The following is a 14554-nucleotide window of genomic DNA, read 5'->3' on the forward strand; positions in this document are numbered from 1 at the left end:
TGGAGAGAAACACCGTCACAAAGATGTTCCTTCTTGTTTTCCTGCAATGATTGTGGTTACCTCCTGTTTCCTCTCTAGGCTTCTAGTTAGTGCCTCCCAGGATGGCAAACTTATAATTTGGGACAGCTATACTACAAACAAGGTAAGACTAACTGATGTGTTGCTATGTGATTCAATTGTAAATACAAAGGAAGGAAACGTTACCTGTTGTGATTTTGGCTGCATTACTTTCATACTCCTAAGACTAAATTTTGAATTCTCCAAAACAATAAAATTTGCATTTAAGTGCTCTGTGTATGGAAATGTGCACCACAAATGGAAAACAATACAATACTTAATTCTAGAGAATGTTTTGATACTGCAGAGAAATTGATTGTCAGAGAGCAAGAAGTAATCAGCATGTTGCACCAGAATGGTCAGAGATTTAAGCATAGTCATAGTAATTTGTTGTGTGCAGTTAAGTATTGAAAGACTTGACATATATAATGGGTCATCACTTTCTGGCCGCAATCACGTGATGCGGTTCAGGATTACTTTTACTTTCACATGACAGATTGGGGTTTATTGGTTATGGTTGCTGTTATCGGGGCTAGCAACAATTCACATGTTGCCTCTCTGAGGTTGACAGCTGCTTTAAGTCTGTTGTGCACGGGAGCATGGAACTGACTTAATTTCAAATAAGTTTTCATGGCTTAGCTCATCATAGCCTTAAAAATAATTTTGCTAATGCACTTGAGCAAATGACATGCTACAGAGGTGAGAGAAGCAGAAACAAACAATTGCAGCAGCAGCTCCCAAAGCTGAGATGATTGTTGGATCCCAGTTGTGAAACTAATGAATCCATAACTTTATTAAAGAGTAATAATGCTGTTTGCAAAATAAAAATAAACCCCTCCCTTTTTTGCCTTCATCTTGCTCCTTTGACCCTAGCCTGCAGGTAAATGTGATCTAAACTACTGTAATAACTGAGAGATAAGATGGTAAAATAATCACTGTATATACCATGATGTCCTTATTACTATCTTCCGTTCTTATCTGAACGCTAATAAATCCATGGCATCATCAAGAGGCAGAGAGCAGCCTTCTTATCTGGAAAGAATGGAAACAGAGGTTGTTACTAGACTGGTAAAGTTTTTACTAGAATCAGAAGTAGAATTCCTCAGTTGCAAAAACATCCTCCCTCTGTGATCGATGGCAGTATCGATTCAGTGAAATAGCAATTGAGTTAAAAACAACCCCCACCCCACCCTGCCCCAAAAGAAGTAAGAAACCCCAAAGAAACAAAAAACCCCCCAAAATCAAACCACAACCCCCCTGGAATTCTAGGTAGGAAACACTATTAAATTTGACTAGGTAGCACCTGGAAGCAGTTAACACAAAAATACTTGAATGGTAGTCTGCAGATGTTCTTTTGGCAGGTGCCGCACACGTTGGAAGTAACACAGTTGTCATAAATATGATCTTTTCCTAATGATAAAACAAAATGGCTCAAGGTGAATATTCTGATTGGTTCCTTAGTAGAAGACTTCAAAAAATGAGCTGGCTGTGTTTTTAGTGCAGGGTATTGTTTTTTAACTGCTGATTGCTGCAGGATTACTGATTACAGTAGCAGCAGAGGAACAGACAGTAATCTTTACTTAAGAAATGCAGGAAGACTGTTAATAGTGCATGAAACCTCACAATATGTATATGATCCCTTTCTTAAAGATGTTATGAACAAATTTGAAGGATGAACGCAACAAGTTAACAAGACAGAACAGGTTTAGCTGCAATAATTTTTTTAATAAGGTTGTTTGAGCACAGAATGACAAGGAAACATGGGGTAGTTATTTAAATATGAAGCTTGATTGCATACAGCAGGTTTCCAAAGAAGGATTTAAATGGCAGTGAAAGTAGTGATTTCCTTACTTGTTCATTTATGGCATAGCATCTAAGCCTGGAACTGGCAGTTTTGCTGACTGTGCTTGGAAATCAATGTTTTCCTGAACCTATAATAAACCAATAGTAATCAGAGCACTGAAATGAAATAATTTAGTTTTTACCAAAATTGCTGATTAAACTGGATTCGGGAAAGGCAAATCTGAGGTTTTAATTACGTCATTACTTGGTCTGATGTGCAAATTACCCTCAAAATAGCTTAATACTCAAACAAACCAAGACTTTTTTCCCCACTGTTTTCTTCTTGTCCTTTTGACAAAAAGTTGATGTATGCCTTGAGACACAGATGAAAAACTTTGTGATGGTAAATTATTGATCAGTTATTTTGCAGATGAAATACATTAATGTATTGGTTTCAGGTGCATGCTATTCCCCTGCGTTCATCTTGGGTCATGACTTGTGCATATGCTCCTTCTGGAAATTATGTGGCTTGTGGTGGTCTTGATAACATCTGTTCCATTTATAACTTGAAAACTCGTGAAGGGAATGTACGTGTCAGCCGTGAACTAGCTGGTCACACAGGTGAGTGCCTGTTCAGAATGATCTAAGTTACCTAAGCACATGGTGAAGATTTAAAAAAAAAAAAACAAAACTTTTAAATATAATTTCATACTTCAAAAGATACATTTCATTGTGCACCTCTATTTCTTGAGTGTTTTTAAGTGGCTTTTTCTCCCCCTCTCTTTGAACAAAAGAAGTGTAGTGAGAATGTGTTTTAACTTCCATAAGCAAGACAGCTGTCTTCTGATGGAGATGTTCTTTAGTTGCAGAGGGCTGAGTTCTCATTGCTTCCTCTTCTGTTTCTCCTTCTCTCCCTTCTCCCCAAAACACAGTAGCTCAATTTTTGCCTTTGGTTTCTGTTTCTAAGGTGGACTGTCTTGTGGTTGGTGGGAAGAGCCAGGTTGATTTGTAGGCTTTGCCAGGTGAATTAGCATGTAAACTGTAGCTGCAAAGTTTTCTAAGTGACAGATGAAGCAAAATTCATCTTTTTAGGTAAGAAGGATTGTAGAAACACAGGTGTTGGAGTTTTTGAAGCAAGAAAGTCCCTCATAGTGCTTAAAAGCTATTGTTTAAGAGTGGGGGATGAGTTGAAAATTTTGCTTTCTGAACAAACCAAGAGACTCAGTGTCACAAAGTACCTTTAAAAGCAAATTCAGTGGCTGAAAGATATTCTCGCTTCCTAAAGAACATACAGTTAATAGAGATGAGCACCTTATAAGCAGTAGTAACTTAGAAAATGTGAACTGCTTTTCTATATTGTCTGATAATGGACAGATTGTATTTTTATTTTTTTGTGAATGGGATTGGGAATTTTTCAGGGGAAAGCTGGGTGGGTGGCTTCTTGAAATCCACTGAAAATTAAAACACTGTCCATTTAGTAGGCACTCTGGTATCTTACAAAGTACTAGCGTAGTACTGAGCCTGTCACACACATTAGTCTTCTGCATGTTTGTGGAATCAGTAATACCTCCAACAATCTGAGAAAGGGATTGAACAGTAATTAGGCATTTCTCCTAAAGCTGCAGCTCTGAAGCTGCGTGTCATCTTTTATAGTCTCTTTGTTTCCACAAAGAGTGTAATCCAAACCACAGCAAAACAAAGGTAGATTGCTCTAGAGGCTGTCAGCTTGGCTCCAGAGAAAACCTCTAATGGTTCTTTAGAGAAAATGTCAGGTAGGCTCTCTGTGTCTTTCTGGTTTTCTGCCTGATCAAGCCTCTAACTATATAAAGAAAATGGTATAAAGACTGTTCATCTGAAGGAAGATAAGGTTACTCAGAAATCAAGTTATACATTAATGAATTTCTGTATAGAAAACGTTAAATGTGAATTAAAGTATATTTAATGCTATTTAATTTTTTTCAGCTGCTTTTCTTGCAAAGCATGATTTATGTAATTTAGAGGAATTGTGTGCCCTCTACGTGTAGTTCAGGGTGTGGGAATGCAGTGTTGATTTGACCTTCAGATAGTGGTTGTGATGTGACCAGTAAAGTGATATCTAAGAAGGTACTTTTTTTTTTTTTTTTTTTTTTTTTTTGTCTCCCTCCTGCCCTTCAGGACACAGGGGAAATCAGAATTATACTTGGACACAGGGAGCTTTGGCTTTCAGTATGTGGCCCTGTGTGTGCATCAAAATACTGAAAAATACCTTAGCAATAAGAAGAGAGTTATTTCTATGATATTCTAGCTGCTTAATAGTCTTTATGGTTATAAACTGTATAGCTGGGAAAACACAGATTTTTTTAATAAGATGAGAAGCAGAATTTTGTTGTAATGCCAAGGAGTACATTTGAGACCTGACTGTTTTGTGTGGAATTTTCTCGAAGGAACAGTTTCAATGAGCTGTTTTTCTGTTGCAGAAATGAATAAAGCCTATAGCTGGAAGCTGATCTTGACAGGTTTTCATGTTTTGCTATAGTTTGGATTTTCAGAAGATGTTTGTGCTTTATGAAATAGAGGTGGCTGGCAGGACAGACTAATTTTGTAATCAGAGTTGTTGTGTTGATAGTTTGGCATGTGGTACTTCAGTACAAAGGTGCTTCAGAGCATTCAGATGAAATTATTTGATGCCACTGTTGGGAAACATCCGATGTATATGCTCTGTTCCTTGTACTGACCAATAACGGAGTTTATTTTTTTTCTCAGTAGTTGTATGATACAGTTGAGGTCATCAGCATTTGTTGCTCCTGCATGCGGTGACGTACCGATCCACTTCTTAAGAAAGTTTAGTGTGTACGGTGCAGGGTGACCTATACTTCTCTCCAGCTTGGCCAGTGGATTCCACGCTCTTGCCCCACTATTTCCTCTTTCTCTTCCTCCTCGTCCTCCTCTCCCCACTCTCTAAGGTATTGGTAAGGTACTTCCAATTTCCAAGTGTCTACCCTGTTTGGTTAAGCTGCTTAAGTTGATTTTCCTCTGTGTTACAGACATCTTTGTTTAGGTTGACTTGCTGTGATACCAGTGTATCACTGTGCTAGTGTAGTGGTTGAATTGGGCATGGTCTCTAAAGAGCCAAAATACATTTTGTCCAGAACATTGGAGGTTCGTGTATAAAAATTGTCTGTGTTGTATTCTAGGCTTATATAGTAGTTCTTGCTTCATCTTCAGGAGAGGAGGAAGCAACGTATGAGCAAGCCAGTATGCAGTGTGAAGAATAATCTCTGGTCTTATTCATCAACTTTTTATTTTGTTTTCAGGATACTTGTCATGCTGTCGTTTCTTGGATGATAATCAAATCGTTACCAGCTCTGGCGACACCACTTGGTAAGCAGTAAAATTTTGACATGCTTGTTAGTAATGACTTTTCACAGCTGTATTTTATTCTTGAAGGAAACTTTGTTCTTCATAAACTTGATAGTCATCCAGAAGGCTAAATGTGATGAATTATTCTTCATCTGTCACGTTTTTAGTAGTGATGGAAAACTTGGTCTTTCGAGTTTGTTAGCTTTGGCTGTTTAGTTATGCCTGTGTTCTGAAGAGCCTGACCTAATTCTCTGTGTTAAGATGGAATGGGAACTTTTTTTTTTTTACTGTAACTGTTTAGCTTTCAGAAATAAGTTTATTAGACTAATCACTTTTCGCCAAGTTGTTTAGTATTCAGTATTTATTACTTAGAGTCATATTTTGATTTTTCTAATACAGAATTTAGTATATGTTGCTATTCAGAAAAGCTCCTAGAAAATATTCTACAGTGACAGCAGATGGGTTTTTTTGAGGAGAATGCAGGTGTATGTCCTAATAAATACTAGCTTCTGAATGAAAAATGACCTCAGTCTTTTTTCATAGATTTTTCTGTTGTATCTAATTCTTAAAAGCGTTACAGCTCTCCCAAGCAGTAGTTCTTTACAGCAAAGGTTGTCTAATAAATAGCCTCTCCTACACAGTGTCAGTCTTTTTGAATGCCCATCTGTTAGTCCACTGATTCTGAGTAGCTCTTAAATATATATGTTTGGGTTTTATATAAAAATGTTTCTAAATATGTTAATATTAACAGAATTTGTTAAAATTGTGCTCTTTATAATAGAATACAGCTGCTTCAGGAGTTATTGTAGTAACCCTACAGTTGTCCAGATAACAGCTCGTCCTTGACGTCACTTCAGTTCAGCCAAACTTCGAAGTACAGTATCAAAGTACAGTCATCTCTTATTTGCCTAGTGCAAATCTGCCACTGATGAGTCTAGTTTAGTGAGAAATTACAGAAATTAAAAGTCCTTAGTCTTCCTTAAACATTTAGACCTCTTATTAGGGTGGTGATAGTGTTCTTTCATCCTTTTTTACTCTTTGATTATCACTGTAGTAGTGATTTTCCTGTCTTGGGACAGCGGTGCAGCCTTAAAATGACAGACATAATTCACGAAGTTATGCATCCTCAGTGAGTTTTTAAAAATGAGAAATGCTGACTCAGCTTCTGCTGTAGCCTTACAGCTGCTGTGTAAATCAACCTGATGGTAGCACTAGACAATCGTCGTTGACATGTCACAAGAACTTTGTGTATAAACAACCATGAGTGTTAGGCATTAGTTTTTTGCACTGTTTTTCAATTGAAAATGCTCAATATTTTCAAATTGAAGATGGCTTTTAAAGTTTTCTATGCACAATTATCCTGTAACATAGCCAAATATTTCAACAAAGAATGTTTTTTTTCTACTCTCAGTATATTTTTTTTGTTAATACTTAATAGAGTTTCACTTTTTAGCAGTGATATAAATTAAAAGGTTTAGACAAGAATTGCTGTCTAGAGCTTCTAATGGAACACAAATGTTTGATTTTTGCCTTTTACATTATTCTTTCAAGTGCTCTCTGGGACATAGAAACTGGTCAGCAGACAACTACATTTACTGGGCACACTGGAGATGTCATGAGTTTGTCTCTTGCTCCTGATGCCCGGTGTTTTGTTTCTGGTGCCTGTGATGCCTCTGCCAAACTGTGGGATGTTAGAGAAGGAATGTGTCGGCAAACCTTCACTGGCCATGAGTCGGACATCAATGCCATCTGTGTATGTATCAACTCAAACAGGGGACATGGGATTTAAATTTATATTTTTATATTTATCTGGTCTCAGCTCTTAAGCATGTACTGTATGATGTAGTATTATGACATATTTCTTATAATTAATAGTTTTTGTAAATGGGGAAAGTACCTGAAATGTGTACAACTTCAGGTCCATTGTGGTAAATGAAGCAGTGGCTGTTAAAATAGTGTTACTTCACATGCTCTTAATTACTTTACTGGTTTTGCTCATATCCCAGTTGTGGAGAGCTGTATACTCTTCTTTGCTGCTTTCTTTTTCTGCTTGGTCTGTACAAAATGGTATATTCAATGAGACAGAGGAATCGAGTCTGAAATAATGTCTTTTTTTTTTTTTTTTTTTTTTTTTTTCCTTCCACTCCCTCCCGGTCTCATTAAAGTTCTTCCCAAATGGCAATGCATTTGCCACAGGCTCGGATGATGCTACGTGCAGGCTTTTTGATCTTCGGGCTGATCAGGAACTTATGGTTTATTCACACGATAACATCATCTGTGGCATCACCTCTGTAGCATTTTCCAAGAGTGGACGTCTCCTCCTAGCTGGTTATGATGACTTCAACTGCAATGTCTGGGACACACTGAAAGCTGATAGAGCAGGTAAATGGTTTTGATTTTAAATATTATAAACACACCATGACATACTGAATGTGTGACTTGTCACGTGCACACACCTGTTAGCATTCCCTGTCTCAACTTTAAAACTCCGTGATAACCTGTTTTAGGACGACCAGTGATGACAGTAGCTTAATGATGTTAAAAAATAAACTGGAATATTCTAAAGAATAGAAGGGAACAATGGATGCTTGAGAACAGGAAGACTGCCATTAAAAATGAGGTTTTGAGGGTGGAGGGCTATTTTTTTTAGACTTTATGGCATTGTTTATGTATGAGCAGTTCAAAGGAATTCAATATTAATGTTGCTATTTATATAAGGTTTTTTTTCCTGATATTTGTAGCAGTAGGTGTAGAGACAACCAGCGAAACAACAAACACCGTGGAGACTGTCTTTTGAGGAAATGAATATGAAATGTATGGTCCAGAGATAAAGATAACTTCAGTTCTTTAAAATGAAAACTTCTATTAGAAAAAAGGAGAATGGGTATAAATTAGGCCACAAATGTTTTCTTATTCTCATCAGAACATGGGATGAGAACAAGGACCTACTCTGTTACCAAATGAAGCGGCCTAGGCTTTTAAAATTATACTGAATAGGTTTTAAAAGCAAAGAAAAAACACCAGCCATGCAGATTACTCTTCCACATGCAGTTGAAAGGATTAGTTGCAAGTGCATTATTTGGTGCAAATTTACTCATTGCTTTGAGGGGAGGATATACTGCAGGTAGAAAAGACATAAACAAACACAAAATCCTGAACTATACCAAAATAGTTTCCATTGGGTTTGTTAATTTCTGTCTCTAGCAACTTTGTTTTCCACTCAGATTTTATTCTTACTTTCTTCCAAAATTCATGATCATTTTCAGTGCTGAGAAGTTGAAGCTGTAGACACTTGGTTCACATATTGTAAAATAGCATTTCATTCTATTTGCAAGTTAACGATGCCAAATACAATTATTTCAGTACTGAAATGCATCAGCCTTGTCTGTGTGGTGAGATTTGCAGCTTCAGATTCTTGTACTTTGATTATTGAGACTGTAAAGGTGTATGTATATAAACCTGTATGGAGATAAATTGAGAAATTTCTCTTGATTAACGTCTAAGTTAGTTTACAGTCGGCTGTATTTAAGTACTGTAAAAGCAATTATGTGTGTTTTCCTGCATCTTTTTCTTTGAAAGACCTTCATTAAGGAAAAGAATAGAAAGAGGTGATGATCTTGCTTACCTGTAGAAATGAGAAACAGTTCTTTATACTGATCTGGGTTTACGGTCCAATGCACTCATGAAGTGTGTTTCTTTATTGCCGTGTTTTTTAGAACTGATTTAAACAACTACTTTATCAAGCGTTCTGCTTATTGATAAGTTCTGAGACTTAAGATTGCTGAGCAGATTTGACACTTCAGTTGTGCCTGATTCTATATTAAACACCTTTGTGATTACGTATTTGGTTCAAATTGTATAAGACTTCTTGGTGCGCTTTTTTTTTTTTACCAAATTGCAGCACTTACTAATGTTGATGGTAGACTGAATTTTGATGCATTAATGCTATTTTCACAGTAAATTCTAGGTAACTCCTAGGTACTTTTGTTAGCTCTGGCAGCTGGCTTCTGTATTGCACTGAATTTTTGAAGATCGTGTCGGCTACTTCAACACTTAAGATTTGGCTTCTGCTGCAGAACTGTGCAATTCTGTGCTGAGGCTTAGGCACTTGTATGGATTTAATAGGATCTGGAGATTAATGGTGTTACTCACACAGCATTACTGCTGTTATAAAGTATACCAGAAATGTTACTACTTCAAACATCAAGAATCCTTGTGTATGAAGTAGTAATTTTTACAACTGAAATAACAGTTAAAAATATTAGTTTTTAAACATACTAGTTTGTGTAAGAACTAAAACGGACTTAATTCATGTTCTATATTGGCGAATAGTAAATGGAGGAGAAAAAGCCCAAAATATGAATGAGGAGAGTCCTATGAGCAGTGTAATTGATGTGGAAAGATTAATTTTAAAGTCTATCAAGAATATCTTAGCTCAGCACTGTGGAAAGATCTTGAACATAATTAGGTTTTCTTTTTACCTCCTTGAAACTGTTAAATTAAAGGGGATAGAGGAAAATGTTGGCTCCCTTAATTTAATTTTTCTGTTTAGTGTCTTGATTCTTTTTTTAATGGTACTATAATTGAATTGTAGCAGATCTCCGTATTGACAAATAGATTGTATGTAGGAGTTCAAGTCTTGTAAGTGCCTGTAAACATAGTAAGATAAAATTAGATGAAAAATGCTTTAGTGTTTGTAACATAATTCTGCTTAACTTCTGTTTTTTCTTATTAAAAAATTTTGTAAAATCTAACTGATCTGTATCACTATGAAGAGGAAATATTAAGAGCTATGCAATGCATAGTTTTACAACATTTATTGCTATGATATTGTCAAGCAGAATTTTTGGGGCTGTGACTTCACAACTCATGAGAAATCATGTGGGGAATGTACAAGGAAAATTGTAATGCATTGTAATGCATTTACTGAATTACTGCCTTGCAAACCCACCCAGTTATATCTAAGTTTGTGCTTATAAAGCCAAAAGCATTTAAAAATTCCAGCGATGTTTGTTCAGGATTTTTGAATGTATAAGGTTGAGTAATCCAAATGTGCGTGCCTCTGTGTTACTTGAACAGAAATATGAAATCATCAAAGTTATGTTATATGTTTGTTGCATGTTCTTACTTGTAGGTGTCCTTGCTGGTCATGATAACCGTGTCAGTTGCTTAGGTGTGACTGATGATGGTATGGCAGTGGCAACAGGATCATGGGACAGCTTCCTCAAGATCTGGAACTGAAGTAGGTAGGTATCCAATTAATTAAGGCTGTCCTTCTCTGGTATTCAGAATGCTTTTTTCCAGGTCCTAACAGTGCTGTTTTACTACTGCTGCAAGCTTATAGGTCAGAGTAGGAAAGTCACTGAGAAAAGAAAAAAAACAGTTTGGTTTTTTTAGAAGGCTATTTGTTTAATGTATGCAATGGCATTTTTGTCATGAACTGTTTTGGGCATATTTTATTTTCCTGGTAGGGATGACTGTACGGTCTTTTGAATCTGGTTGGTAAATAAATGGCGTTCTTGAAAATGGTGAGATAATGGCTAAATGTGTTCAGTGGGTAGCGAGTGCAAAGCTTGAAACTTGATTACGGTTTATCAAAGTGCAACTCTTAATAAATCTTTCTGTGTGTCAGAAGAGCGGCGGACTCCATGACTGGAAGAAGTTTCCAACGGTTGAAAATTAAAAATGATAGCATATCCAATCCAACCATACTAACTTGGACCCCCATCCTCCCCAACTTCAAAGGGCAAGATCTTTTCCGTCTCCTGTTGCTGAAATGAAGAGCACAATTACCTTTCCAAGAAGAATTTCTGTGTTGTAAGCAAAATGAAATTGTGCATTCCTTTTGGGACCATTTTTTTTGTCTTGAGAATTTAAAAATGAAACACTATCATAAAAGCATGACCAGAAAATAAACTTGAGCATAATTGTGAAACAGTTAGCTTTCACTGTAGTTTCCAAGTTGAAGTTAAGGACTTTATCTCACACACTTGCAAATTTTAAAGTCATGTTTGTAGCAGGATTTTTTTCAAGTTTCCTTTTTAAATACATTTCTTTATGTATTTAATTGAGCAAAACAAGGGAGTCCTAGCCCAGAGCATCTGGGGGTTGTTAACGCTGTAAATTTAGTCCCTAATTTTTTTTATTTTATTTTCTAGTATCACAGATAATTGTTGCACAAAACTTGGCATATATAGGATAATGTTAAGCAGTAAGGTAACCAAGCACATGCTGTAAAAGGTAATGAATGCTTGTTTAAAGAATCCTTTCACCTTTTATGGATAACAAATGCAATCCTTGGTCCCTCCTGCCCCCCCCTTTTTCACCACACTGATTTTTTTAATCTGTTTTGGTTTTGTCCACTTGAAAGGGCAGTTTATATATCCTAACACTATCCTATAAGTCTCAACAACCAGGAATCTCTGTTTTCAAAAGAGACCTATCCTACACTTGGGTATTGAGTCAATTCTTTGTGTATGAAATGATGTACAAATCAATGTTTTGAAAATAATGATCTTGAACTTTCTAAGTTAAACAAAAAAAAAAAACCTTTTTTGATTGTTTGCCATATTGGGTGGGTTTACTCTTAGAATCGCATGCTGTAGAAATGCTAAAAAGTGCATATTGGACTAAGTCCTTAGATGTTTTTTCTTTGAAGAAATAACCTGTTTAAAAACTGTAACCATTGTCGCTGTATTCATTTATTGTTGCTACTCTGTGCATAAATCTATGAAGAACTCAAGTACAAAGCTATGCACGTTTTGGAGTAGCGTGATAAGTCACTTTTTTTTTTTTTTTTAAAGAAACAGCCTGTTCAAACAATCGCTGTCAAAGATTCTGGGGTGTGGGAGGAGGGAACCTAGACCATCTTCTTTATAAATCAGTTCCTCACAGCCAGTTCCTCTTGTAGGATGAGTCCTTTGCATCTGATCAGAGTCATTTTTGTAATGAGCAGGTTTTCCTGGCTTTCTTTTCAAATAAAATGTTAAAAGCAGCAGTGTTTGGACAGCAGATTGTTCTGTTAAACTTTCCTATCTTCTCACTGTATCCAGAAATGCTCCTTCCTAGCAGCAGTAGTAGCTTTTCTCCATTTTGTTTTTTCTGCAACATTCTGTACAAAAATGTGCTGTAATTGTGCGTTAGGCCTGGATTTGGCATAAAAGATGAATTCCCTCTTACTCTCTTTCATGAAACTACTCTGTAGAGCTTTCTCCACGCCCTGTATCCCTCTTCACCTTTTGTATTTAATTTTAAAGTCAGTGTACTTCAAGAAAGCTGGATGCAAGATAGATACTATATTAAAATGTAATGTTATTTAAGATGTAATAAAGCAGTTTGACATGAGTTTTGACTGATCTGTTTTGCAGCTTATTGTTCAACCCACAGAACTGCTTCTGTCAGGATTTGAGACATGAAATAAACATATGAGAGAAGTATATCATGCCCCAAACCAAATTGTTCTGTATTTTAAAATGGCTTGGATTTTTAACGGTTAATTGGGCAGAGTATGCAGTGTGTTAGAATATGTGTATTCATGTGAATGTGGGTTTCATTTTAGGGCTAAAAACAGAGTTGCAAGATGAACTAGAAGCCTCACAATTTTTGTTACTGGAAAGTGTTGTTAGCAGCATCTGAAAATGTACGTGTAAATGTGCAATATATTCTGAATGGTAAGTATGTGGAGCTTAGCGGCTGCAAGTGTTTTGCTTCCTCTTAACCAGTTAAGATGGACATTTCTTGGTTTGATTGCTAGAGCTACTCTAGAGCTTAATCAAAAACTGCTGGTAGCTCTCAGCTCAAACTCCAAATGAAAGGAGCTAGTATGATTTGTGTGGTAGGCATCCCAAAAATGCTTTGTTGACTATAGAAGAGTGTAACATGTGAAGTAGGAAATCAGAGCAAAATGTTTAGTAACTTCTTTTAAAACTTTTGTGTCCTTTAATAGGAAAAGAATTGAGTGGAACATCTTGTGTTATTGCCATTTGAGGATCTGGCCAAATAAGCTCTGTTGTCATTGTTAGCTGTCCTTACTGTAGGTATTGAGAAGGGTAAGTAGTTGTCATTTTAATGCTCAGTAAGAATAGAGTCTCCACAAGGCAGAATTCTATCTAGAAAAAAAATAAATGGATTTTCTACCCACAGAAGCAAATTCCTGAAACGAGGTGTTGAAAGGCAAATTGGTTTAACAACTTGGTATTGATCCACTTGAGGGTTTTGGTTTGTATTTTTAGTGGGTAAAGTATCTTCTCTTGTTCTGACCTAAACAAAAGTGGATTTTCCCTCATTTCACATCAACCAAGAGAAATTCCAGTGCCATGGCTTGGTTTCATACCAAACATGGAAATTCTCAGCCTCAGTGGAGAAGTTTTAAAAGTAGTGAGTATGGAAAATATGATGGTGGCATTACTTTAACTAGCAGCTGTTAACCGTGAGCTTTGGGTTTTTGGACTGCAGAATACTGGTAAGTAGCTCATGGCTGGAAGTGCTTAAATTTGGGAATTCAGATTTAGTCTTTTCCAATTCCAAATGGTATAGCTGTTTTTTCCACTCACGTGGTATATTTTTATTCCAACGGATGTTTCATATGTGACTTTGTCTAGTCTATAATAAAATCAATGCAGACACGATCTGTCTTACTTTCCTTAATCTTTATCCATATGTTAAATTACTGCTTCCTGCCCATACTGGTAATGCCTTTGCTGGCAATAAAATACCTGCCAAGACAGTAACTTCTTGTGTCAAGAGGCTAATGTGTAGCGCAATTTATTTGAAATCCAAACAGTTGCAAATGCCTCTTATTGCAGACAGTGCTTCTATTAAATATGAAGCTTTAAACTATATTATTTAAATATCTATCTGTCTTTGTATGCTCAGTTATTCAGAGAGCTGTAACTGAAGAAAAATGGGTATGCAAAGCGAGAAGCACTGAGCTCTTGTGTCTTTGACTTTGGGCCAAGTCTTTGAGTTTTGAATGCCTTTAACTTTAGGGTGGGCTTGGATTAGTACCCGAATCAAAGTGGCTTATGTAGTCTTACCTATAGCAATAATAGTAACATAGTAGCTCCTCCTGTAGGCTCTGAAAAGATTCTGACTTAAAGATAATTCTGGGATGTGGTTCCAAAAGAGCAGCTTCACCCAGCTGCTGGCAAATTTTTAGAGCAAAAGGCTTCATAAACTGAAAACAATAACACGTGAGCATGATGTGTCTCTGCTTGGTCTTAGTGGTAGTGCTTGCAGTTTCTTACTTGTGGTCTCCTGAGTATGTATTAGATATATGAAGGGAGGAGGAGTGGTGTCTTTGCAGAGGAGGATGGAGTAAAACTTTACGTGTTTAGGAAGCATGTTAGATGACGAAGGTGGACACGACCAATGGATC

At 36.5% G+C, this 14554-nt stretch overlaps 1 protein-coding gene across 3 annotated transcripts in view; it reads left to right on the top strand.

Moving 5' to 3' along the window:
• The window catches only part of GNB1 (G protein subunit beta 1), a 43675-nt gene extending 31109 nt beyond the window's left edge, over positions 1–12566 (top strand). For 2 of the 3 annotated variants that reach the window (XM_035903571.1, XM_035903572.1), the window contains exons 7-13: positions 79–142; positions 2298–2460; positions 5133–5199; positions 6730–6931; positions 7344–7560; positions 10313–10424; positions 10811–12564. In XM_035903571.1, coding sequence (XP_035759464.1) covers positions 79–142; positions 2298–2460; positions 5133–5199; positions 6730–6931; positions 7344–7560; positions 10313–10419 — 820 coding nt within the window. In that variant the 3' untranslated portion in view covers positions 10420–10424; positions 10811–12564. Of the gene's footprint in view, positions 1–78; positions 143–2297; positions 2461–5132; positions 5200–6729; positions 6932–7343; positions 7561–10312; positions 10425–10810 lie in introns of all 3 variants that reach the window. The other variant, XM_035903573.1, reaches the window with a different exon arrangement.
• Positions 12567–14554: the final 1988 nt, after the last annotated feature.

The sequence above is a fragment of the Egretta garzetta genome, unplaced genomic scaffold (assembly GCF_000687185.1).
Source record: "Egretta garzetta isolate BGI_Z169 unplaced genomic scaffold, ASM68718v1 scaffold61, whole genome shotgun sequence".
Taxonomy (NCBI): Eukaryota; Metazoa; Chordata; class Aves; order Pelecaniformes; family Ardeidae; genus Egretta; species Egretta garzetta.